The 24,293-nt window shown below is 33.9% G+C and overlaps 1 protein-coding gene across 9 annotated transcripts in view; it reads left to right on the top strand.

Annotated features, from left to right (window-relative positions):
• Nucleotides 1-24,293, top strand: part of IQCM (IQ motif containing M) — a 434,749-nt gene that overhangs the window by 120,677 nt on the left and 289,779 nt on the right. For 8 of the 9 annotated variants that reach the window (XM_077846313.1, XM_077846307.1, XM_077846308.1 and 5 more), the window contains one exon: nt 3,095-3,189. The exons of the other annotated variant lie outside the window; for it this stretch is intronic. In XM_077846313.1, the coding sequence (XP_077702439.1) occupies nt 3,095-3,189 (95 nt within the window). The remainder of the gene's footprint in view (nt 1-3,094; nt 3,190-24,293) is intronic. 9 annotated transcript variants of the gene reach the window in all.

The following is a 24,293-nucleotide window of genomic DNA, read 5'->3' as shown; positions in this document are numbered from 1 at the left end:
TTAAAGAATTGTTTCTTCTGCAACTGGTGGAAGATAAAGGTCTCTTGACACCCTAACATCCCATTTTTAATGAAAACATGTCCTACTTAATGAGGAAGATCAACACCCTCTGAAATTAAGAGCAAGTACATGTATTTCCAGTGACAGCCTGGGGCACATAAAGCCTGAACTTCAATCCACCAGGGTTGCTTTGTCTTTATTTACAGCTAGTTTATGGCGGTAACGTGTTTCCTACCTTAGCAGTTAGCTTCATTTCCTTAATGTTAGAAGTGTGATGGGAATACAGAAGGAAAGACAAATAAGTGTTCTGGGACGTGGTGACTCAGGGTATTTGAAAACCTGTGTTTAACTAGACAAATAAGATGTCATTAGAGTGAGATTTTTATTGAAATCTAGTTCAACACATAATAAACATAAGGAAACTTAGCAATGAGGATATAAGCAACAGAAAGAAAAATAGAATCAGTGAGAAGTCGGGTAGGGGATTGTTAACAATTAGGGAGAGGCTCTAGCACTAATTAGCATGAATTGCCCCACTCTTTGTGAGACTTTTGGAAGACTTCTGTTCAATACAAATAGATCCCTGTGAGGGAAGGTGTGCATAAACTACTCAAAATTCCCCCTGAAGATGCCTGGGAAAATACTAATTTCTAAGGTGACACATAATATTTTTAGGTAGACCATAAAAATATTGGCTCAATAAAAGAAATTTCTTTGGACAATATAGGAAGAAATACAATCTTATAAATGTATGATTTCCTTTTCCCATACTTCTCTATGTTTGATTTGTAGAGGGAAAACAAAATTGACTAGTTCTGCATTTTCAGATTTAAGTTTAAGGACATGAAGTTCTTCATTGTACTTTGAATTCTAACTTCAAAGATCACCATAATTAGCATAATTAGCATACTTAAGAAAGTATGTTTTATGACATAATGATCAGTGTGAATGCATTCTAAATGTTATTTTTCCATCAAGGAAATTAATTTACTATGCATTTTTATTTTATTAGAGCAATTTCTTTTAGTTTATAATATTTGGTGCATTTAAAGTTATGACAACTGTATTTCTGTAAATGCAATTCTGTAATTCAGGCAAGTAAGCCTAGACTTCTTCCCCTAGTTTTGTGATCACTGGGAGTTTCTTATGTGTTACATGGCAATTTGTATTTAGGCTATTCTGATTAATTTAATAATAAAATGAGATTATAAAATAATGATAGAATCTCTCACCACTTTCACATTTATGTTGAAATGATCCTGCCATTTCATCTGAATGTTTGTAAAATATTTTGCTTAAGTGGATGAATTGTAGTCTATATCTGTTAATAGGAAATCATTAAACAATGCAATAGTTCTAATTTGGAGACTTAAATATTTAACCATAGGCAAGATGAAAGAGAGCAAAAAAAAAAAAATTGTGATTAATTAGTTGTATCATGGCCCCATTGTGGGTGACATAGAAATAATTTCTAGAATCTGAAATGGAGTTTTGCAAAGCTGACTTTCATATTTTTCCTTCACAATATGATTTTGTCACACTAGCAATACCTCAGTTCTCTTACTCATGTGATCACATGAGTAAACAGCTAGACTAATTAATCCTTTAAGTCAGTCATTATTTTCTTTTTAAGATTTTATTTATTTATCCATGAGAGACACAGAGAGATGCAGAGAGAGGCAGAGACACAGGCAGAGGGAGAAGCAGGCTCCATGCAGGGAGCCCGATGTGGGACTGGATTCCGGGTCTCCAGGATCACTCCCTGGGCTGAAGGCAGCGCTAAACCGCTGAGCCACCCAGGATGACAAGTCAGTCATTATTTACTGAGTTTCTACTCTATGTCAAATGTAAAAATTGGAACAGGAGAGCTCAGACTCATCCCTCATAGACTCTAGTTTTTGATAGGCAAATGTTTTAAAATCTTAAAAATTTCAATAACACTTGAATTAGCAATTACATTTCTAGGCATTTATAATAAGAAAAGAATTGGACAGGTTCACAAATATGAATGTTGAAAGATTTTCATCCTTGTTTATAAATACCAAAAAAGTGGAAGCAATCCAAATATCTGGCAAAAGAAGATTGGTAAATAAGCCATCAGTATGTTAAATCCATATAGTGGAATGCTTTGTAATTGGTCAGAATGACAATGTACATCTTTGTAGGTTCATAAAGAAAGATATTTGTGGTTTATTAAGTGCATAAAATAATCTAAAAAGTTCATGTACATTTTACGTGCACATAAACATAGAGAAGATATGAACTATATGACACATGTTAATTATGACAAATGGAGTTAGTATAAAATAGTAATAAGGAGTTCAGTTCTTAAACTCCCACTGTCCAGATTCAAATTCTGGCTCCACCCAGTTCTAGCTGGGATAATTTGAACTATATACTACTTAACTCCTGAATGCCTTAGTGTCTTCATTTATAAAATGGGTGTAACAACAGTAAAAACCCAGAGTCATCTTGTGAGGATTAAATGCAGTAAGACACAGATAGGGTTTAGAATAGTGCCTGGCCCCTATGAAGCATTTAAGGGTTTATACTTATGCCTAAAATATTAGGGTGGTGAATTAGAGGTAATTTTTATTTTCTTCCTTTTGCTTATGTATATTTTCTAAAATTTCTTCTATGTGGTGATACAGTTTTTGATTCACCTGACTTGGTTGAAGCTCACCAAGTCATGATAGGAAAACATGTTACTTAAAATCTTGCAAAACAGAAAATCAATAGATATGGTACTTGTTCAGTTTTCTGATTTTTGTTTTCATTTGGAAAGCAAATGTTCCTATTAGTTATCCATGCTCAGAGCCAGCAAAATTTGGTATTATTTTGTCTTCATTCAACAAATATTATATATTTATTATGTAATATAATGATATAAATATTTATGTATTTTCAATAATAGTTATAGAGGGCCTGATGCATGAGCACTGCAGGTACAACATGTATAGACTTTACTGATAGGAGACAAGTGGTTTTCTCTTTGTGACTAGCATCTAATCTTATAACATTGGTCTAGAAAGATTGTATTACAAAACAGGGTCTGTAAATGACTCAAAGCTCTAACTTTACGTTTTGGAAACAGATTCTTGGTCTCACCATTTCCCACCCCAGTCATCAATCTTCACTTGCCATTACAACCCATGACCTCCTCTTCCATGGGGCTTCTGAAAGAATATGGTGAGTCTCATTGCTTAAGTATTAATAGCAACACAGAGATTTTCATTATTTTGCATTCATTTAAAATGCAGTGTCAAACAGCTAGTATTTCCTTTGAATACTGTGTCAAAAGATAAAGAGATTTCAGAAACAACTACTAATAACTAATTTTCAGCTCTTTTATTTGATCTTGAGAGATTGGATGTTTTTAATGTGTGTGAATATTAAAAGTTTTAGGAAATTTTAAGGATGAATTCTTATAATTTTAAAAGTCTCTCTATACTTCAGTTATTGTTGTTTTAAAAAATACACAATTCTCCAAAAGAAAATACAGATAATTCTTTAAAGTCCCTTAAGTATGATTGAGAAAATCTCTGGAACTTGGTGAGTTACTTGAAGACCTAGGGGGCTATTGATTCGAAGAAACTATTTTGTAGTTTACCTCTTTTAACTTGTTACTCATGTTCTTGGGCTTCAGGCTGTCATTAAGAGAAAACTCATCTTGTAGAGTGGGACTTTGATTGATTTTGGAAGAAATTTTTGAAAACTTGCTGAAGAAACTCCTCCTTGAGTTCTTAAGGCACTCTTGCATAAAATTTCCTTTATCCAGGTACAATTTTACCAGCATTTCTCTGTCTGGATTATGAGAGGAAATCAATCATCAGAGGCTCAAGTAACACATTTTTATTAATCGAACCAATATTCACCCAAACTTTTAATATTATGAATAAGATGTCAGAATCTTAACACATGTAAATGTTTAAAATTTTTGAATGTTGAATTGGTCCATAGCTTACATTCTTTTAAGGCTTGATCAGATAGTTTGAGGCCCCAGGTAGTATAAATAATGTGTGGGTCTCTATTGAATCTAGAATTGGATGTGAATATGAAGAAGTAAATATTGTAAAAAGTTCTTCATAACGCATAGGATCTAATGGGTAAAATAGTTTTAATAGATAATAATCTTGAGATCTGATAACACTGAAAGCTGAGGTTTGCAGCCCCTAACTACCTCTAAAGTGAAAGTTCTGTGACATTTAGAGTTTGTTTAGAATCGTACTAAGTATTGATAAAAGCCTCTATTTTCAAATACTATTGAGCTCAGATAAATCACATATTTTTTTTTCCCCTTGCAAAGCTGCCTCTTAGCTCATTCAAGGGTTCAGTAATTCTCATGGCTTTACTCCGAATGTAGAGATTTAAGTATTTTTCCATATACATGGAGCTTACTGTACAGGGGCTTGGCTACTGTTTGTTTAGTGCTAAAGAGAAGACAGAAACTCTTTCTAAAACATTTGTTGAGAGAATCTCAGTTACTAGCTACAGATTATTGTGAAATTATGAGTGGAAGGCCAGCAGAGTGGGGCAGTCACCTACAGGATGTGTTTTGAAGTTTGCTAAAGGTTGTGTCCATGCAAAAATGTTCTCCTGAAATATCTGAAATATTTACAAATAGAGCCATAGTTTCATAGAAGCTAAAGATTCTCTGTACTTATCACACTGACTGGCACATACTGGGCATTAATAAACATTTGTTGAATGAATGAATGGGTGGATGAAAACAAATTAAAAGAAGCCATCCAAGTGGGATATATTTCTATGAATCTGTGTGTCTGTTTCTGCATATTAGGCTAAAATTTGGTAACTGCTAAAAGAAAAAATGAATTTGGGTAATTAAAATACAGAAAACAACAATGGATATAAACATGCAAAAGAATGGCACCGGACACTTTTTATTTTTTTATAATTCTGGTTTATACTGATTATGTATAGACTGTAGAGATACCATAAAAATAAGTAAAATGTTAAGCATTTTGCATATATGCTTTAAAACCAAATTGTTGGGCAGATTATTAGTTTTATAAGTCTCTCAATACTCATATAACTTCATGGGGAGTTGGAAGGTTGAACATGCCAGAAGTGTAGAAAATTTTAATAAAATTATTATTTCCAAATGCTATAGGGTAGATGTTATTTGTTCCTTAAAAAGAAATGTATTTTTAATCAAATAAGAATGGGAACTTCATTATTGCTTTGTTGTATATGAAGTTTTGTTTAACTTTGCTTTATTTTCAGCCAAGCCTCTCTTTTATAATAGCAATATTTTTTTTAATAAGGCAGAAATATCTGAAATTTGTGGCCAACAACTTACTTTATTTAAGCTATTAGAGAAATAAGAAAAATGTTGATTTTCTTTTTGAATAACCTAGCTGTGGTCCTGGCTTTGTGCCTTGAGTGAAAACTAATGAATACTTTATGAATCCTTTTTAGAATTCATGTTAATTTTTTAGTTTATTTTATGGTGTTAGTCTACAAATTTATCTGACAAAGCTGTTTCTCCACACCATTATTAACACAGTTTAGTAGGATACAGATTCACTGAATTTCTGAAACAGTCACTGAGGTATACTTAATAAGAGAATATAGCTTAAATTGTGAGAGGATGCAGATCTTGTGCTTTTCTCAGGGGTGTATGGTAATTTACTGGGCTCTTAAATTAAAATTGCCCAATTCTTTTTTAGAATAAATAAATTGTTCTTATTAAAGGATAAAGGAAAAGAAATGAGAACATGGGGGTTAAGACAAAGTTATAATTTCTATTCATTTGACCTATAAATATTATTATATATGATATATAATCATTATGTTATATTGCATATAAATGTATATACTTTATAATACTTGAAGCCTTGCCTTTTAAAGTGGTACAGTAGTCTCCCTTTATGTGCAGGGGGATATATTCCAAGACCCCCAGTGGATGCTGGAAACTGCAGACAGTACTGAACCCTATATATGTTATGTGTTTCCCTGTACATACATATTTATGGTATAGTTTAATTTACAAATTAGGCATAGTAAGAGACCACAACTAATAATAGCAGAACAATTATATACTGTAATACAAGTTATGTGAATGTGGTCTCTCCTTCTCTCTCTCAAAATATTGTATTGTACTCATCTTTCTTTTGTGATGAAATGAGATGATAAAATGTCTACAGATAAAAGGAATTGAAGTGCATGATGTAGAGATCATGATATAGCATTAGGCTTCTATTGACCTTCAGATAGTATGTCAGGAAGAGGATCATCAGCTTCTAGATCCTGGCTGACCACGGATAACTGAAACTACAGAAAATGAAAGTTCTGAAAAGGACAACTCCTATATAGCATAGTAGTGCTGGCACTGAAGTTAATCTAGTCATTCTAATGAGGTTAGAATTCTGGCTCTGCCAGTTTCTAGCTGGGAAACCTCATCCAAGTTACTTGATCACTCTCTGACTCAGTTTTCTCACTGATGAAATGGGGGAATAATAACAATACCAACCTCGAAGTTTTTAGATTATCCTTGTAAAGTATTACAACATATATCCCAGTGCCTAATTAAAATTGAGTTTTGACTATTAGCTACAATTTCCCAGATATAAATAGTAAAACAATAGACTTGAGAACGTGATGTTCAGTGACCTAGCTTTGACCCTATCCTAAAGGATATATTACTTAGAAGCACAAGACACACCTCTTCACCACACTAACTTACACTCTCACAGAACAGAACTCAGGAAGAAAGGTTTACTGTTATTGTATAAAGGCAGTACCTGTGGCCTTTCCTAGATTCAACTATTTTGTCATTGTCATTTTTGGCATCCTGTTCTAGACCTTGAATCTGCCTGTTGACTCTGCTATTTCAATAAACTTGGTAGGTCACACTGAAGCTGATATTCCTCAAGCACCCCTTACACCAGTAATTTCAAAGCTTTTTCTCCATTTCTTATGTATCTAGGGGAATAAACTCATGATAGGAACTCTTTAATAGAATTTTTCAAAATAAAGTTCTGGGAAGAAGGGAAATGTGTCCAAAAAGCCCACCTTGATTTACATGATATCCAACTGAAAGTGTGGCCTGATGTGAGTCCCTTCAGTTCTCTGGGCTTTAGTTCCATCATCTGTAGTCTTCAAGGAAAGAATGGAACTGCCTTCAATGAAAGGAGTGAAAGGTTAGAAAATCTCCTTTTCCTGTATGGTTGCTTCTCAGATATTAAAATATCTTTACGTAATCATTGACTGGAGAGAAGAGGACCAACCCCCAGACTCTGCTCTTGGCAATATTTCTTACCTCATCCTGCTGTCTGGGTTCACAGCCTTGAGACCCTTGGGATAAATCTCATTAAATATGACCTTTACTTCTGTCTACATCAGTGTCCACAAGATACCTAGGACTTCTAGGTAACCTCTTATTGCAAAAGCCCCACTGTCTCTCTCTCTCTCTCTCTAATTCTGCATGTCTTTTTTCATGACCTCATCCTACACCATTTTTGCTCTTGAAACATGTTTACTCTTCTCCCTGAACTCATAGCCAGTAACCAGCAAAAACCCTAAATCTTTACCCTCTGCTAAGTGTTCCCTTCGCTTCCTGGTCTTACTGAAATCTGTGCTCTGTCCCCAGCCCCAAGGACATTTCTTCCTCTGCCCCTCTCTCAGGTGGTGATGGTCTTCTCTTCCACGCCTCCCCCATCTGGGATTGAAGATGGAGAAGTGACTTCCTTATTCCACACGTTGTTTCCAAACTGTTCTCCCTACCTCTTTCCTAACATGCCCAGCTTTGAATCCCATGTCAGCAAAGGATATCCTCCATTGTCTCTTCTTCTTACAGTAGTCTATTTATTTGTATCCATTCTCTCGTATCTTAAAGAATTTAGCCTGTGAATCCTTGTGATTTTCTCTAGTGCCAGTCTTGTAATAACTCTGATTTCAGTGTCCAAGTAAATAAGCTCTCTGATTCATTGGCTTTTCCATTTCTTGATTTCTTGTCCTTCAGTGACTTTTGCCTACCATTATACTACATATATTCTCCAATAGTTATATCTTTTAAATATTTCCCAAACCTGACTGAAGAGCACTACCATACAACCAGATCACCTTTTAAACTCTTAACAGTATATTTAACTCCCATTGAGAGTCTTGGGGCCCCCAGTGCTCATAGAGGCCTGACTGCAAATTTTTGAATTTCTTCTCTAGATATACTCATTCCCTCGGTAATTTTATCCAGTCTGTGGCTTTAGCTATCATTTATATGCTGATGCCTCCAAACATACCTCCAGTGTTGTTATTCTCCTGAACTACAGCTCACATTCAACGGCTTAATCAGCATTTCTACTTGATTTTTTTAATGACACTTCAAACCTAATGAGTCCAACTCAGAAACGTTGTAGGTGTTGTTCTCTTTACTTGGCAAGCTCTTCCCTTAGATGTCACAAGCATCACTCCTTGACTGCTTTTGGGCTTTGTCCAAATGCCTCCTTATCAGTGAGGGCATTCCCTGCCAACATATTATAGCAGCTGCCATACCTGCCAGCCCCGTTTACCTCTCCTGCTTTACTCTGATCTCTAACACTTGAGGACTCAGGACATGTTGCTTCTTTTATTTATCCGATTCTGTCTGCCTCCTCCTGCTAGAATGTAAACTCCAAGAAGGCAGATAGTTTTGACTGATTCATTCACTACTAGATCCCTTGGATCCAGAATCATTCTTGGCACATAGGAAGTGCTCACTATATTTTATTGAATGAGTGAAGATACTATTTTATTTTCCAAAAGAGTGGTACCAATTTTCATATTTCTTTTTCTATTTAATGAAGAAATTTATCTAATTTATTAGAATAAATACCTTCACCCATGGAGCTCAGATACATTGTTTTCATTTTGAATAAAAAATATAGCTGAAAAAATATAGCTCTTTGTGTGTGTGTGTGTGTGTGTTTCTGAAAACATGGTGAACAATTATGCAAAGAGAATTCTGAGTACAGAACACCAAAAAATGCTCGTTAAATATTAAAAGATAAGATTAAAAACTTGGCTGAGCTGCAGGAAAGTATGAAAATAATAAAACCAGAAAATAGAAGAAAGTCTGATTCCATAAGTTCCATAAAGGTTTAATATTATTTAGAGTAATTTGTATTTAGGGCTCATACCCATTTCTGGTAGCTTAGAACTTTCCTAGTTAAACGACAAAACGTTGATATCACTTCTCTTTCTTTTCCTATCAATCAACCAATCATATATATATGTATACATGTGTTTATTAGGCTCAGGAATTCTGAATTAGATTAATAGAATTCCTTTTTTTATGATGCATTATCATTTATTCATGGATGGCCCTCTTTTATTTTATTTTTTATAGTACTGATAGCAACTGACGTCTACTTGTGTGCCCTTCCCAAATCCTACCTTTTTGCTTCCACCCTAGATTCCTAGATTTGGAGGAGTTCTATCAAATTTTTGATACTAATCCTTGTTAGTTATATTGTGACTAGTCTATTTACTTTCTTTAAGGTGTCTTTGATAAACAATACTGATTTAAATAAAGTAAAATTTAACAAAAATATTACCTTCTATGGGACAATAAAATGACCATAAAATACTTGTAGGTTTGTTCTTTCTTTGTTCTGAATTTCTTACCATCATTGCCCATTATTTCAATTTTGTCTTTTTTTAACTTAAATCTCATAAGCCATACCATAATAGTTATTATTTTATAAAGATGATGGTTGTTTACATTTACCTGCCTCCAGGTAGATCAAGAATTGAAAGAAACTTACAATTTTTCAGAATGAAATACAGATAGAAATGATATATCTTTCCTTTTATTTAGGCCTTTTAAAAGTCTCAAAAAAATAAAAGTCTCAATAATATTTTATAGTTTTCTGCATATTTTAAAATATTTATTCCTATGCATTTGATGTTTCTGGTGCTATTTTAAATGCTATTTAAAATTTTATTTCAGCCCCTACTGCCTTTTCTGCAGTATAGAAGTACAATTAATCTTTTTTTTACATGGACCTTACATCTTACGGACTTTATAAATTAAGATAACTTCCAGTAGTTTATCTGGTTTATCTGTTGATCCTTCTAGATTTTTAAATACACAATCACGTTGTCCATGAATGATGACAGTTTTTTGTTCTTTTCTTCCTATTCTAGACCTTTTCTTTATTTTTTCTTACGTTATTACATTTGTTAAACCCTCCTGCACAATGTGACACAGAAATGGTGAGCAGCTTTCTTTTCTCATTTCCTACCACAGAAGGAATTATTATATATATTAGCATTGAGTATAATGTATAGTATTTGTTAAACCTTCTGTATATTATTTTAAAAAGTTCCTACTTAAGAGGTTTTATTATGAGTCAAGGTTGAATTTTATCAGATGATTTTATTTTTATTTCCTAAGATGATGATACGATTTCTCTCCTTTGTTCTCTTAATGAAATGAATTATGCCCATTGATTTTCAGATGTTAAACTAATCTTCAACCTTGGAATAAACCTAACTTGAATTTAATTTGCTGGTATTATTTTGAGGATTTTTAAACTTTCATTGAAAAGAGAAATGACCTGTAATTTTCCTTGTTTATAATGTTTTTGTTGGGATTTGGCACTGAGGTAATGACATTATACAATGGGTTGGAAATTATTCCTTCTTTGTTCATTTGTCTGGAAGAATTTGTGTAAGATTGTGGTATTTTTTTCTTACATGTTAGAGGAGAATCACTATAGATGCCACCTGGCCTGGACATTTCTTTATATGGAATTTTAAAATCACAGATTAAATGTCTTTTAATAAAATTAGGGCCTATGAAATTATTTTAATTTTCTGTCATTTTTTATAAGTTATGTTTATAGAAACATGTTTAAATTGTCAAAATTATTGCCATAAGCTGTCCATAATAACATTTATATTAATGTCTCCTTTTAAATTTTCTATATTAATTACCTAGATTTTCTCTCTCTCCTTCCCTTCTTTTTTTCTCTTGGATCAGTTGTGCTGAAGGGTCTGTCAACTTTATCGCTTTTTTAAAAGAAACAACTTTTAGCTTTCCTGATTTTCTTAATAGTGCATTGCTTTCTACTTCAAGAATTTCTATTAATCATTATAGTTTCTTGCTCTTCCTGTTAGCTCTGAGTGAGCACTTTCTCACTTTTCTCACTCTGAGTGAGACCCTAATATTTATTATTTGATTTTCCTTCAGCATTTACTTATTACAATGAACATTTTCTAAATATGGTTATATATAGTATTATTCTCAATGTGACAGAACCTTCTCTCAATAAAAGGGATGAGTTTGAGGAGGACAGTACTTCCCCTTTAGAAATAGCCAATAGACTGGTAGACATTTGGTGACCCAAAAAAGTACTTTATAAATAGCTTTTGTTCCCCTGTGAAGATAGCTTAAAATAAACAAAACCCTTGCCATTAGATTCATAATATATTGAGATCACTAGCCAAATGTTAGATTTCATTTTTTTCTATTATAAAAACAACAACTGTATTAAAGAACAACTTGGAAAAAGGGAAAACCTTGTCCATTGATGCTGCCTTCCTCTCCCAGCCATGCTTAATAAGTTGGTTTATTTTCTTCCAATTTTGTTCCTTTGCATCTTTTTAAAACCTAGTGGCAATACTTTTTTTTTTTTTTAAGATTTTATCTATTTCTTCATGAGAGACAGAGAGAAGCAGAGACATAGGCAGAGGGAGAAGCAGGCTACCCTCAGGGAGCCTGATGTGGGACTTGATCCTGGGACCCCGGGATCATGACCTGAGCCAAAGGCAGATGCTCAACCACTGAGCTACCCAGGTGCCATCCTAGTGGCAATACTTAAATTTTTTTTTCTAGTTGAGTCTAATATAATAGTTTCCTTTCATTAATTGGACATAAGCATCCATTTTATTTTCTCTCAACAACTATAAGGGAATTCTCCCCCATATAACAGTGAGGCAAACTCTCCAGAGCTTCTTACAGCATCAGAGGTTACTCAGGTACTAGTTAGCTTGGGTTGCTGTAACAAAATAGCATAGACTGGGTGGCTGAAATTGCAGAAATCTTTTCTCACAGTTCTGGAGGTGGAAAGTCTGAGATTGGAGTGCCTGCATGTTCAGGTTCTGATCCGAGCTCTCTTCCTGGCTTGCAGATGGTGCCTTCTGTCTGTTTTGTCATATGGCCCTTTCTGAGAGCACACATTCAGAAAGAGAGCTCTCTGGTCTATCTTATAGGGGCACTAATCGCATCATGAGGGCCCCACCCTCAGTCCCTAGCACTCACTGTACCCGAGGAGGAAAAGCCATATTCTTTGTTCCTGCCTCCTGACATTATGTGAAGCCAGCTGATGTTAGGAAGGGAGGGAGATAGGCATTTTCAACTCATTGTGGAAGTGGAAAATAGATTTTTAAAAATAATAAATTCTTCTTTTTAACATTACCTATAAGACTTTTTGTCACTATTAAATGTCTGAATTTTAAACAATTTAAACAGCTCATATCCATTAGCTCATTCAACTTTAGCACTTTACTTATCCTCAGTAGCTTTTTTAAAAAAATTATTTATTTGTTTGAGAGAGAGAGAAAGAGAGCAAGACTGAGCATGAGTGGGGCTAGGGTGTGAGAGAGAGAAGCAGGCTCCCCCTGAGCAGGGAGCCCAATGCAGGACTTGATCCCAGGACCCTGAGACCATGACCTGAGCCAGAGGCAGATGGCCAACTGACTGAGCCACCCAGGCCTCCCCTGCTCCAGTAGCTTTTCCAGAACTACTTACCTTCACTGTAAAGCTCCATGAATTTTCTCAATTCAAACTTGGGCTTCTTGAGAATTTTTACTTTCCTGACAAAGACATCCCAGAGTGGATAGACTGCCAAGTCTTTTCTATGTCTTTTCTGATGCTGTCTGGAATCAATTTATTGATCACTTATTTTGAATCATTTGTCTGCACCTCTCAGGTCATGGATTTCCATCATCCTTTTCTGAATTTGGTGGTCCTGCTGGTGCTGAGTGTAAGAGGTCTTCTGAATCTGATTGTTTGATTCTTTTTTGGTAAAAATAATACAAAATGGATGAAGCAAATAACCATCTGTAATCTTGACATCAATGTGAACTTCAATCATGGTCTTCCATTTTTTGACCATGGAGCACATTTTGTCATAGGGAAGATCGTACCATGGAAATCAGTCAGGTAGTTTTGCCCTGAACATCCTTAGTAATTATCTTGAATTTTCTAAACACAACTTTATCATTCCACAGGTCAGCAAGGCTCACTTCAAAAACAGGACACTTGAGGCCATCATATGTGATTTGGGTTCCTTGAATTATTGTGACTAGTGTTTTTCCAATATTTCTTATGTCGAACAAAGCTGGTCCTTTTATATCAATCATTCTTAGAAAATGGATCAATCACTTTCTTCTTGGTTTCTTTTTGTTGTTTTCATTAGATGCTTGTTCTTGCCCCAAAATAATAAATTCTAAACATTCCAAATAGATTTAATTTTATTCAGGAATCGACTATATTATAACAGGTAGAGTAGAAGGAAGATGATGCTTGCCTTGTGTACATTTATTTAGACTGTCACTATTTGCTTTTTGATTTTGTGGTGAAGCTATCTCTCCCAATTCTACTGTAATCATCAAGTACCTTTTCATAAATATTTTCATTTATTGATGTAATGTCAGTTATTATTTTATACCAAGGCGATTCCAAAAATGATTTGAAAAAGCTGAAACTTAAGATATTTAAAATTTAATTAATTAATTAATTAAATTTAATTTAAATGCTACAATGGCTACTAAAACATTAATTGAAGGATAGATGTTTATAATAAAATAATAAAATAAATTTGTTCTTTATGTAATAATAACATAATTGTATTACTCCTTACGGTTAATAAGTTTCTTTTTACATGTTGTATCCTTGATTGTCATGGGATATTCAGGCATGGATGATCTAACTTTTCCTATTGTTCAGATGAAGAAACTAAATATTAAAAAGTTTGCAAGTATCTCAAATCTCACAAATAATAGGCTTCTGATTTCCAGTTCTAATACAATTTTATTAATTATACATTTATTAATTCATATACATAATATGAATATATCTATGAATATTTTGCCCTTTAAATATAAAATTGGAATATTTTCTTCAGTATCTTTTCTTTTTTTAAGTAAGCTCTACACCCAACGTGGGGCTTGAACTCGTGACCTTAAGATCAAGCACTGTATACTTAAGCCAGCCAGGTGCCCCCAATATTGGGATATTTTAAAGATATATTTCATAGTAAAACAGAGTGATTCATTATAGGTTGGGCTTATAAAATGAGTATTTGATAGTGCATACAATGTTATGAACTAAAGGGTAGTGTACATTTATGTGATTTTTGAGAGTTTTTCTCCACTGATCAAATATAGTCTAAATATGGTGTTTCTCACTAGTGTACATACTCTTTAGAAGTACATTTTGAGTCAGTCTTACAAGTTTACTAATAATGTTACTATATCCTATGCATTTTAGAGTGTTAACCTTTATGTTGAATTATAAATTAGTTTATATTGCTGTTTCAGTATGTAACAATATATTAGGAAAGATAGCTTTCTTGCATTATTCCCCACTGTTCACATTAATAGACCTTTCATAAAAACACAAGTGTTTTATTGTCTGAAAATGCACCTCGCCTCATCTTCTTTAGGAAAATGTAAAAAAAGTATTTTTAATGTACCAAATTCTAAATAATAAAAATTTTCATGCTGGGAGAAATGCATACCATGATATTAAAAGTGCTCAGCAAATCTCTAAGAGATACTTGAGTAATGTGAAAAAGCTCTTTTCATTCCATTACAAGAATACCTGTGCCTTGAATCCAGGTGTCTCTCTGTTCATTGTATGTCCTGTCAATAAAAGAAAACCAACAGGTAGTTTAGCTAGTTTAGTTAAGCTAATTACTGAAATTTCAAGATATTAAATATATTGTCTATAAAAGTTGATAGTGGCAGGAAGATACATTCCATAGTGGATTACAGATATTTCTTATTCAAAATAATCTTGAAATATAACATTTAAAAATTACAAATAGGTAATTTATATATCCTAAGCAAGATTGAAGGGCATCTTTAGACAAATTGTGTACAATAGAAATAAATTGTGAGACATAATTTAAATCTTCTAGTAGCCACATTAAACAAGAGAAACAGATGAAATAAATTTTAAACATTTAATTTAACCTAATATATATTAAATTTATCACTAATATGTAATCAATATGAAAAATTATTAATATCATATTTTACATTCCATTTTTATTTTTTCTAAGTCTTGGAAATCTGGTGTATAATTTAGCATATAGCACAACTCAAGTCATACTAGCCACATTTCAAGTACTCATAGCAACACATTACTATATTGAGAACACAGCCTTGCATTTTGGGCTCCAGTGGACATTGATCCCTCATGCTCTGGCACATAATATATGTAAAATTTATTTAATATGTAATCAATATGAAAAATTATTAGTACCATATTATATATTCCACTTTTATTTTTACTGTCTTTGAAATGTAAATGTTTAAAGAAAAGAAAAAAGGTAGTAGAGAAAGGTTATAGAAGATTGTAGTCTGGTCATACTATATATATATATCCACTTACTAGATAGATGACATTGGGAAGGATATTTACCCTTCCTAACCTCAGTGTTGTTTTGTGAAAATGAGATATTTGTATGTGCCTTTCAGTATTATTGTGCAAAAATTAAATGAGAGTAACAAAGGTAGAGAACCTACTTGGTTTCCTTCCATCCCATTTCCCTTCTGAAGTCCAAATTGTCCTATATTAGACAACATAATCAATTGTATCCACTTTTATTAGATCTTATAAATTGCCCCACCAAACATTACATTTTTTCAGTTAAAGTGAGTGGACTGAAAGGAACTACAATCAGAGTAGGAGGTTCTTGGCATCAAGATTATAGCTAAGGATAATTATGTTAAATTGCTTATCATGCTGTGGAATTAATTGCCCATGATATTAATTATAAATATTTAATATTTAATTTATAAAACATTCTTTAAACCCACAGGTCTACATTCAGTTATATGAACATTTTGGTAAATAATCTTCAGTCTGATAGATAATTTAAAAAGTTAATGGCAGGCAGCCCGGGTGGCTCAGCAGTTTAGTGCTGCCTTCAACCAGGGTGGGATCCTGGAGACCCAGGATCGAGTCCCACATCGGGCTCCCTGCATGGAGCCTGCTCTCTCTCTCTCTGCCTATGTCTCTGCTTCTCTCTCTCTCTCTCTGTTTCACATGAATAAATAAATAAAATCTTTAAAAAAAGTTAATGGCATAATCACTTCAGATCTTCTCATTTCCCTTCTGAGCAGCAAGGACTCAGGGACTTGCAGCGAGAAATAGAAGCATGATCTGTTCTTTTCTTTCCTCTGTTCTCACATACACAATGCAACGTACATGCAGAAATGTGCAGAAAAGATATATGTATGGTGAGTGGCTGGCTTCATGGGCATGCTACCCTGCAGTCACACAGGACTCTGCCCTCAGAAGGGTATCAGTTCTGGGGATCAATGCTCTGTGGTTGCCATATTGAACTTCCCAGTAACTTACCTTTAAATCTGTAGTTTGTAAGTGAGTCTGATAGGATAATAGAACAAGCATGGAAATTTAATTCACAAGTGGTCTCACCTCCTGCCTCCCTACCTGCCCACCTCTTCCCAGGATGGACTTGATCACCCACTCCCAGGTTCCAACCCAATGATTGCAGATACCCTTTGTCCCATTTGTGTTTGTAGAGCAAGAAGGGTCTGGAGAATGAGTGTAGCCTCCACACTTGAGGCTCTTCACTCACCCAGCAAGTGTTCCCATGCTCAAGAGAGCACAATAGGATGTTGCAAATAAAAACCACCATCACAGAGAGAGACCAATGAATAAATGAAAATCTGGTATTATGTGATGAATAATTATAGAGTTAACTCTGTGTGAGCACTATACAGGTCATAAAATAGAATATTGTCAGCACTTGTTCTTTTTCAGTTACAAGTACCCTTACTTGCCCTCAGTGTTTACCACCAGCTTTAGTTTTGTGATAACAATTTCCATGCCTTTCTCTCTAGCTATACCACCCAGACTGATAATTATTTGTGCCTATTTAAAAAATTTATATAAATTAAATTGCACCACACAATTTTTCCATGCTGTTATGGACTACTCTAGCTTGTTCATTTTCAGTAATGTATAGTATACATGAATATATCATGTAATATTTAGTCTATTCTTAATGGACATTTAAATTGTTTTCACTTTAGGGCTGTATCAGTACTACTGTGCTTGTCTTCTGTTGTGCATCTGCAAGGGGTTCTCTAGGGTATATGCCAAAGAAAGAATTTTCTGGTTCATGAGTTTTATATACCTTAAACTTCTCAATAATGACAGTATTCCAAGGCTGGTACTAACTCATGTCCACAGCTGCAGGAAATGAACAATCTCATTGTTTTATATCTTCTTCAGGATTTGAAATTGTTAAAATTATAAATTTGTGTCAATCAGTTGGATTTCAGTGTTTAAAAAATTTTAAATTTCTGGATTGCCTAAGCGGTTCAGTTGGGTAAGCATCTGGCTCTTGATTTCAACTCTGGTCATGATCTCAGGTTTGTGGGATCGAGCCCTGCACGGGGCTCCATGCTCAGTGGGGAGTCTTCTTGATATTCTCTTTCTGTTTTTCCCTTCTGCCTCTTTTCTCTCTCTAGAAAGATAGATCTTTAATTTTTTTTTTAAATTTGCATTTCTCTGATTATTGTTGAAATTGAACCCTGTAATCCTATGCTTCTTGGCTACTTGGATTCCTGTTTAAAAAAAAACACCAAACATTCCATGCTCATGGAAGAATAGAATATTATTCATAGAAGAATAAATATTGTGAAAATGTTTATGCTATCCAGAACATTTTACACATTCAATGCAATTCCTATCAAAATATCATGGACTTTTTTCACAGGGTTGGAACAAATAATCCTAAGATTTGTATGGAACCAGAAGAGACCCCAAATAGCCAGAGGAATGTTGTAAAAGAAAACCAAAGCTGGAAATATTACAATGCCTGACTTCAAATTATATTACAAATCTGTGATAATCAGGATAGCATGGTACTGGCACAAAAACAGACACATAGATTGATGGAACAGAATAGAGAACCAGAAATAGACCCTCAACTCTATGGTAAACTATCTTTGACAAAGCAGGAAAGAATATCCAGTGGAAAAAAGAGAGTCTCTTCAATAAATGGTGTTGGGAAAATTGGACAGCTACATGCAGAAGAATGAAACCAGACCATTCTCTTACACCAGACACAAAGATAAACTCAAAATGGATGAAAGATCTAAATGTGAGACACTAATCCATCAAAATCCTAGAGGAGAACATAGGCAGCAACCTTTGGAACTTGGCGGCAACAACTTCTTACAAGACATCTCTAAAGACAAGGGAAACAAAAACAAAAATGAACTCTTTGGACTTCATCAAGATAAAAAGATTCTGCACAGCAAAGGAAATAGTCAATAAAACTAAAACGGAGGAGAACGGGAGAAGATATTTGCAAATGACATATCAGATAAAGGGCTAGTATCCAAGAAGTTATCAAACATATCAAACTCAAAGTCCAAAAACCAAACAATCCAGTCAAGAAATGGGCAGAAGACATGAACAGACATTTCTCCAAAGAAGCAAAGAAGATCTACACATGGCCAAGAAGCACATGAAAAAATGCTCAACATCACTTGTCATCAGGGAAATAAAAATCAAAAGTAAAATGAGATATCATCTTACACCAGTCAAAATGGCTAAAATTAACAAGACGGGAAACAACAAATGTTGGAGAGGATGTGGAGAAAGGGGAACCCTCTTGCACTGTTGGTGAGAATGCAAGCTGGTGCAGCCACTCTGGAAAACAGTGTGGAGGTTCTTCAAGGGAAAACTAGAGCTACCCTATGACCCAGCAATTACACTACTGGGTATTTACCCCAAAGATACAGATGTAGTGAAATAATGGGACATCTGTACCCCAATATTAATAGCAGCAATGTCCACAATAGCCAAACTGGAAGGAGCTGAGATGTCCTTCAATAGATGAAAGGATAAAGAAGATGTAGTCTATATATACAAATGGACTATTACTCAGCCATCAGAAAGGATGAAATTCATTGATATGGATGGAACTGGAGGGTATTATGCTGAATGAAATAAGTCAATTGGAGAAAGACAGTTCCCATATGGTTTTACTCGTATGGAATATAAGAAATAATGAAAGGGAACATAAGGGAAGGAGGGGAAACTCAATGGGGAAAAATTAGAGAGGAAGACAAACCATGAGAGACTCTTGACTCTGGGAAACAAATGGAGGGTTGCTGAAAGGAAGGTGGGTGAAGGAATGGTGTAATTGGGTGATGATCATCAAGAAGGGCACATCATGCAATGAACACTGAGTGTTATACTATATGTTGGCAATTGAATTTAAATAAAAAAATAAAAAATCATGTTTGATTATTTTTTTCCATTCTTCTTTTGAGTTGTTGCCTTTTTCTTATTGGATTTTAAAAATTTCTTATAAATTTCATAAACTGCATCTTTTGTCAGTTGCATGTGTTGAAAAAAACTTCATCTTCTTAGCTTGTCTTCATATACTCTTTTATGGTGTCTTGCTAAATAGAAATTGAATTCATCAGTGTCCTTTATGACTATTTCTTTTTGTATCTTGCTTGTAAACTTTAGTGTAGAACCTTCACTACCTAAAGGTCATTAAATTAATGTCCATTAATGTCTTCTAAGTTATTATAATTTTTTAAAATTATTTATTTATTTATGATAGTCACACAGAGAGAGAGAGAGAGGCAGAGACACAGGCAGAGGGAGAAGCAGGCTTCATGCACCGGGAGCCCGAGTGGGATTCGATCCCGGGTCTCCAGGATTGCGCCCTGGGCCAAAGGCAGGCCCTAAACCGCTGTGCCACCCAGGGATCCCTAAGTTATTATAATTTTTAACATTTATATTTAGGATTTAAGCTTTTCTTGAAGTCTGTTTTTTGTACAAGGCGTGAGGGAAGGGTCCAGTTTTATTCCCTCCCTATTCTACCCACCTTTTTCTGCCATAGTGACACTCAGTTGTCCTAGACATATTTATTGAAAAGTCTGTCTTTACTCAGTGCTCTTCTTGGCCACCTCTGTCATATACTAAATGTCCACATATGCATGGGTTCGTTACTATGTCTTATTCTGTTCCATTGATCTGTTTGTCTAGTCCTAGAAGACTACCACATGCTTCTAATTACCATATATTTATAATAACTATAATTTTTAGCTGTTTCTTACAGGACAATTCCCATAGCATTAATATTTTAAAAATGGAAGACATATTTTCTTTATATATAACTATGACTCTCATGAATGATAATAGAATTTATGTTTATATCTATTTATTCTTTCTTCCTCTCTCCTTTATCTACCACCCAATTGTATAGCTATTTTTTTTCCTATTGCGTAGGTATATATTAAGAGCATACATGATAATGATTTCACTCATATTTAGAATCTAATAAAAGAAATGAACAAAGGGTAAAAAGAGAGGGAGAGAGGCAAACCAAGAAACAGACTCTTAACCATAGAGACTAAACTCATAGTTACCAGGGATGAGGTTGGTGGGGGGAAGGGTTAAATAGGTGATAGGGATTAAGGAGGACACTTGTGGTGATGAGCACCAGGTGATTTAGGGAAGTGCAGAATCACTATATTGTTCACCTGAAACAATATTACACTGTATGTTCATTTTTCCTCACAAAACATCCCTAGGATACATGGTGAACTATATATGGTATTCATACTTTAAATATACTTATTTTTATACCAAGTGATTTACTGATTTCAAATGAGAATTTTTCTCCTTGACTATAAAAGATGTTGAAATCAGCTACTTACTTCATTTACCAACTTCTTTTCCTTTTCAAAATTTTGATTGTGTCATCTAGGCTAGGATGGAAATTCTTAGTCATGCTCATTTTTTGTAGGCATTTTTCTACTGCCTTCTAGCTTGCAGCTTTGCTTTTTATAGACATATTGTTCTTTGTGGCTGGCTATACAAAGGATATTTTATTTCTGAATTCTTGTAATATTTCTGAGATATGTTTTGGTGAGAATTATGCTATTATGATTTTTTTCCTGATATAACATATGTCCTTCAATTTGAAGTTCTAATCTTATTTTATTTCAATGATTATTTCTTAAACTATATTTTTAATATATTTTTATTTTATTACTTTGTTTCTTTTCTTCTTTTGACTGTTTCTTATGTGTATCATTTTTCTTGTAATCCCTTTAAACTTTCTTTATTATGTTTCATGTTCACTTTCATCAATCCTATTTTCAGTGCCCCACACTCTGTCTTCATTTCTGCAAATGATTTAATTTTTTTCTCTTTACTTCTTTTTGGGCTCCATCAACTCAAGCAAAGATCTCTATTGTTTCACCCTATCTTTCTTCAGCTTTTATATCCCTTTTTGAATGTTCTTTAAATAGAAACAATGGCTTTTTTTCCTCCAAAACCTTTTTTAGACCATATGTTTGGTCAAAATGTTTATCTTATTGGCAGTATTTTTCATCTTTTTTTTTTTACTCCTGGCAACACTTTTCTCATGGTATTCACATGTTATTTTTAAAAATATATTTTCCATTTTGTTTGTTTCTGCAGTATTTTTAAATATATTTTATGCTAGTATATTATTATTATTATTACTATTCTTATCATTACTCACTTTGAATGGGTAAGTTCTTCCAGGACCAGCCATTTGTAGGCAGTTTGCAGATAGAAGTGGCCAGTACAGTTTTCCAGGTTAATGGAAAACACCTTTAATATTAAACATGAATGTGGTGTGCATAAGTTCTCTTAGCCTTTGATTCTCCCCAGCCATTTTATTTCCATTCTGAAGGAAAGCTCACATTGCTGAATGTCTATCCTTACCTAACCCCAGTTCAACTGGAGCTTGAGTCCTGAAAATAGGCCTCATCTATGTGATTTCTCATTCAGTCCCACCTTCCTGACTTCTTGAGACCTCATGAAAATGTGGTCCAGGGCACTCTGTTATCAGAAAAAACACCTTATTTCCATTTTCCCCCAAAGGGATTTGCTCCCCAAGATGCGGCTACTTACTTTGGAGAATTATTGTCTGTATTACTGGAGATCAGCAACTGTGATGTCTTTAATTTCCTCTTCTTGCACTTCCATGTAACTTTTAATTATATTTGGAAGTTCTCTCATATAATGTGCTTCTAGGTTTTAGATGGCTTCTGACTTCATCAAAGGAATTTGCTTTTCTGATGTTCAATTTTTATTATTGGCTTTGGATTATTTCCAAGAGAGGAAGGGGCAAAGATTGTTTTTACTACACAATTTACAAACCAGAAGGTGTGATAATGTTTTGAGAAGCTCAAGCAAATACCAACAAGTAAACCTCCCGGAGAGAATTATAATTCATGCATTAATCTTGAACACAAAGCATATTATTACTGTACTTTTATGTTAAATGATAGTCTAATAATTCCTCAAAAGTTACTGATAAGATAAAAAATTTACAATAACATTTCAATAGAGTTTATCAGTTTGTTAGTATTGCTGTAACAAATTACTGCAAACTAGATGGCTTAAAACAACAGAAATAATAATTATTGTCTCCCGGTTCTGGAGGCCAGAAATCTGAAACCAAGGTGTTGGCAGGGTCATGTTCACTCTTGAGAGGGGATACTTTCTTCTGTCTTCCAGTTTGTGATATCCCTTGGTACTACTTGTCTTGTGGCAGCATAATGCCAGTCTTTGCCCCTGATTTTATATCCCTGTCTTCCTGTATGTATGTGTGTTTCTCCTTTTTTTATGAGGACATGAGTCATAATGAAATAAGGGCCCACTATGCTTTAATATGACCTCATCTTAATTTAACTAGTTATATTTGCAATGGCCTTTGTTTCCAAAGAAAGGTCACATTCTGAGGTACTGGGGGTTAGGGATTCAACTTATATTTTTGAGGGGCAAAATTCAACCTAGAGCAGAATGAGTAGTACCTTTTAATAGATAATGGATTAGCTGCTTGTTCTAACTCATTATTTTTTTAGTAGATAAGCAAGGTTGTTGTGAAACAACTCTAAAGTATTCTTAAAAAAACACAAACATTGTGCATTTTATGACAGTTTTATTGAACTATTGAGACATATTGATTTCCTTATTTTACTGCCATGTTTATATTTATATCATTCCTGTATTGAGAAAAAGGTGTTTAGAGACCTGCCAGTGATTAATATTAGGAGGAGATATAAATGTAGTTCAATGTTACTTAGTCATCTACTCATGGACAGATAAATATGTATATAAGACTATAAAATATGTTACCATGTAGCCAAGGGAATGTGGACATCAGAATAGCATCCTGTTTTAGATTGTGGATAAATGAAATCTATTAAACTTTGATTTTAATAATTTGACAATTTTGATGAAGCACTTACTTCACTTAATGGGATGAAGAAATATTATTTGGATAAAATATCTCTTTTGAAATAATAAAATATGTTAGATAAATTATGTTTTAAAAAACTATATTAAAAATCACTGAAGAACTGAAAAGATAATGGGGAATGCCACAGGCCAATTTTTCTTTGACCATCTATAACTGAGTGGGAAGCAGAATATTGGAATGTCAAACCTGTTTATGCCATGAAAGCATTGTTGATGCTGCATAGTGGGAAAAGCAACCATATGGGTAAAGAAGACTGTGTCAAGACTTAGAATCTGTCTATGTTGGAGGTTTTTGCAAAAAAAACCTTCTTACATTAAGCAAGGGTAAGAGCAAAGTAGAATGAAACTCATTTCTTCTCCATCAATTATAGGAACTGTTTTGTTTGTTTTTGCTTTTTGAAAGTTGCCTCATTGCCAAACAGACAATAAAAATTTGAAAAAAAATTCTCTTGAGTTGTGGTCACATACAGGGTCTTGAATGGATTTGTACCTCATGTGCACATAGTCTACCTTAGTGAGGGATCCACAAGTTATGACTTAGTAGTTTAAGTAAGTGGTAGAACGAAATGCAAAACCCTACTGACTAAGGGGAAATTTAATTATTTTTAAGGACAAAAACTTTGTCCTTAAAAATCAGTCAATGAGTCAATAAAAGCTAGGCACATGAGAAAACAATCGAAAAGGCATAAGAACCAAATGAAAAAAAAAGAACAATAGTAAAAGACTCCTTCTGATTCAGATATTATAATTTTCAGATTCA

The sequence above is a fragment of the Canis aureus genome, chromosome 13 (genome assembly GCF_053574225.1).
Source record: "Canis aureus isolate CA01 chromosome 13, VMU_Caureus_v.1.0, whole genome shotgun sequence".
Lineage (NCBI taxonomy): Eukaryota > Metazoa > Chordata > Mammalia > Carnivora > Canidae > Canis > Canis aureus.
This window is presented reverse-complemented; position numbering and strand designations above follow the sequence as displayed.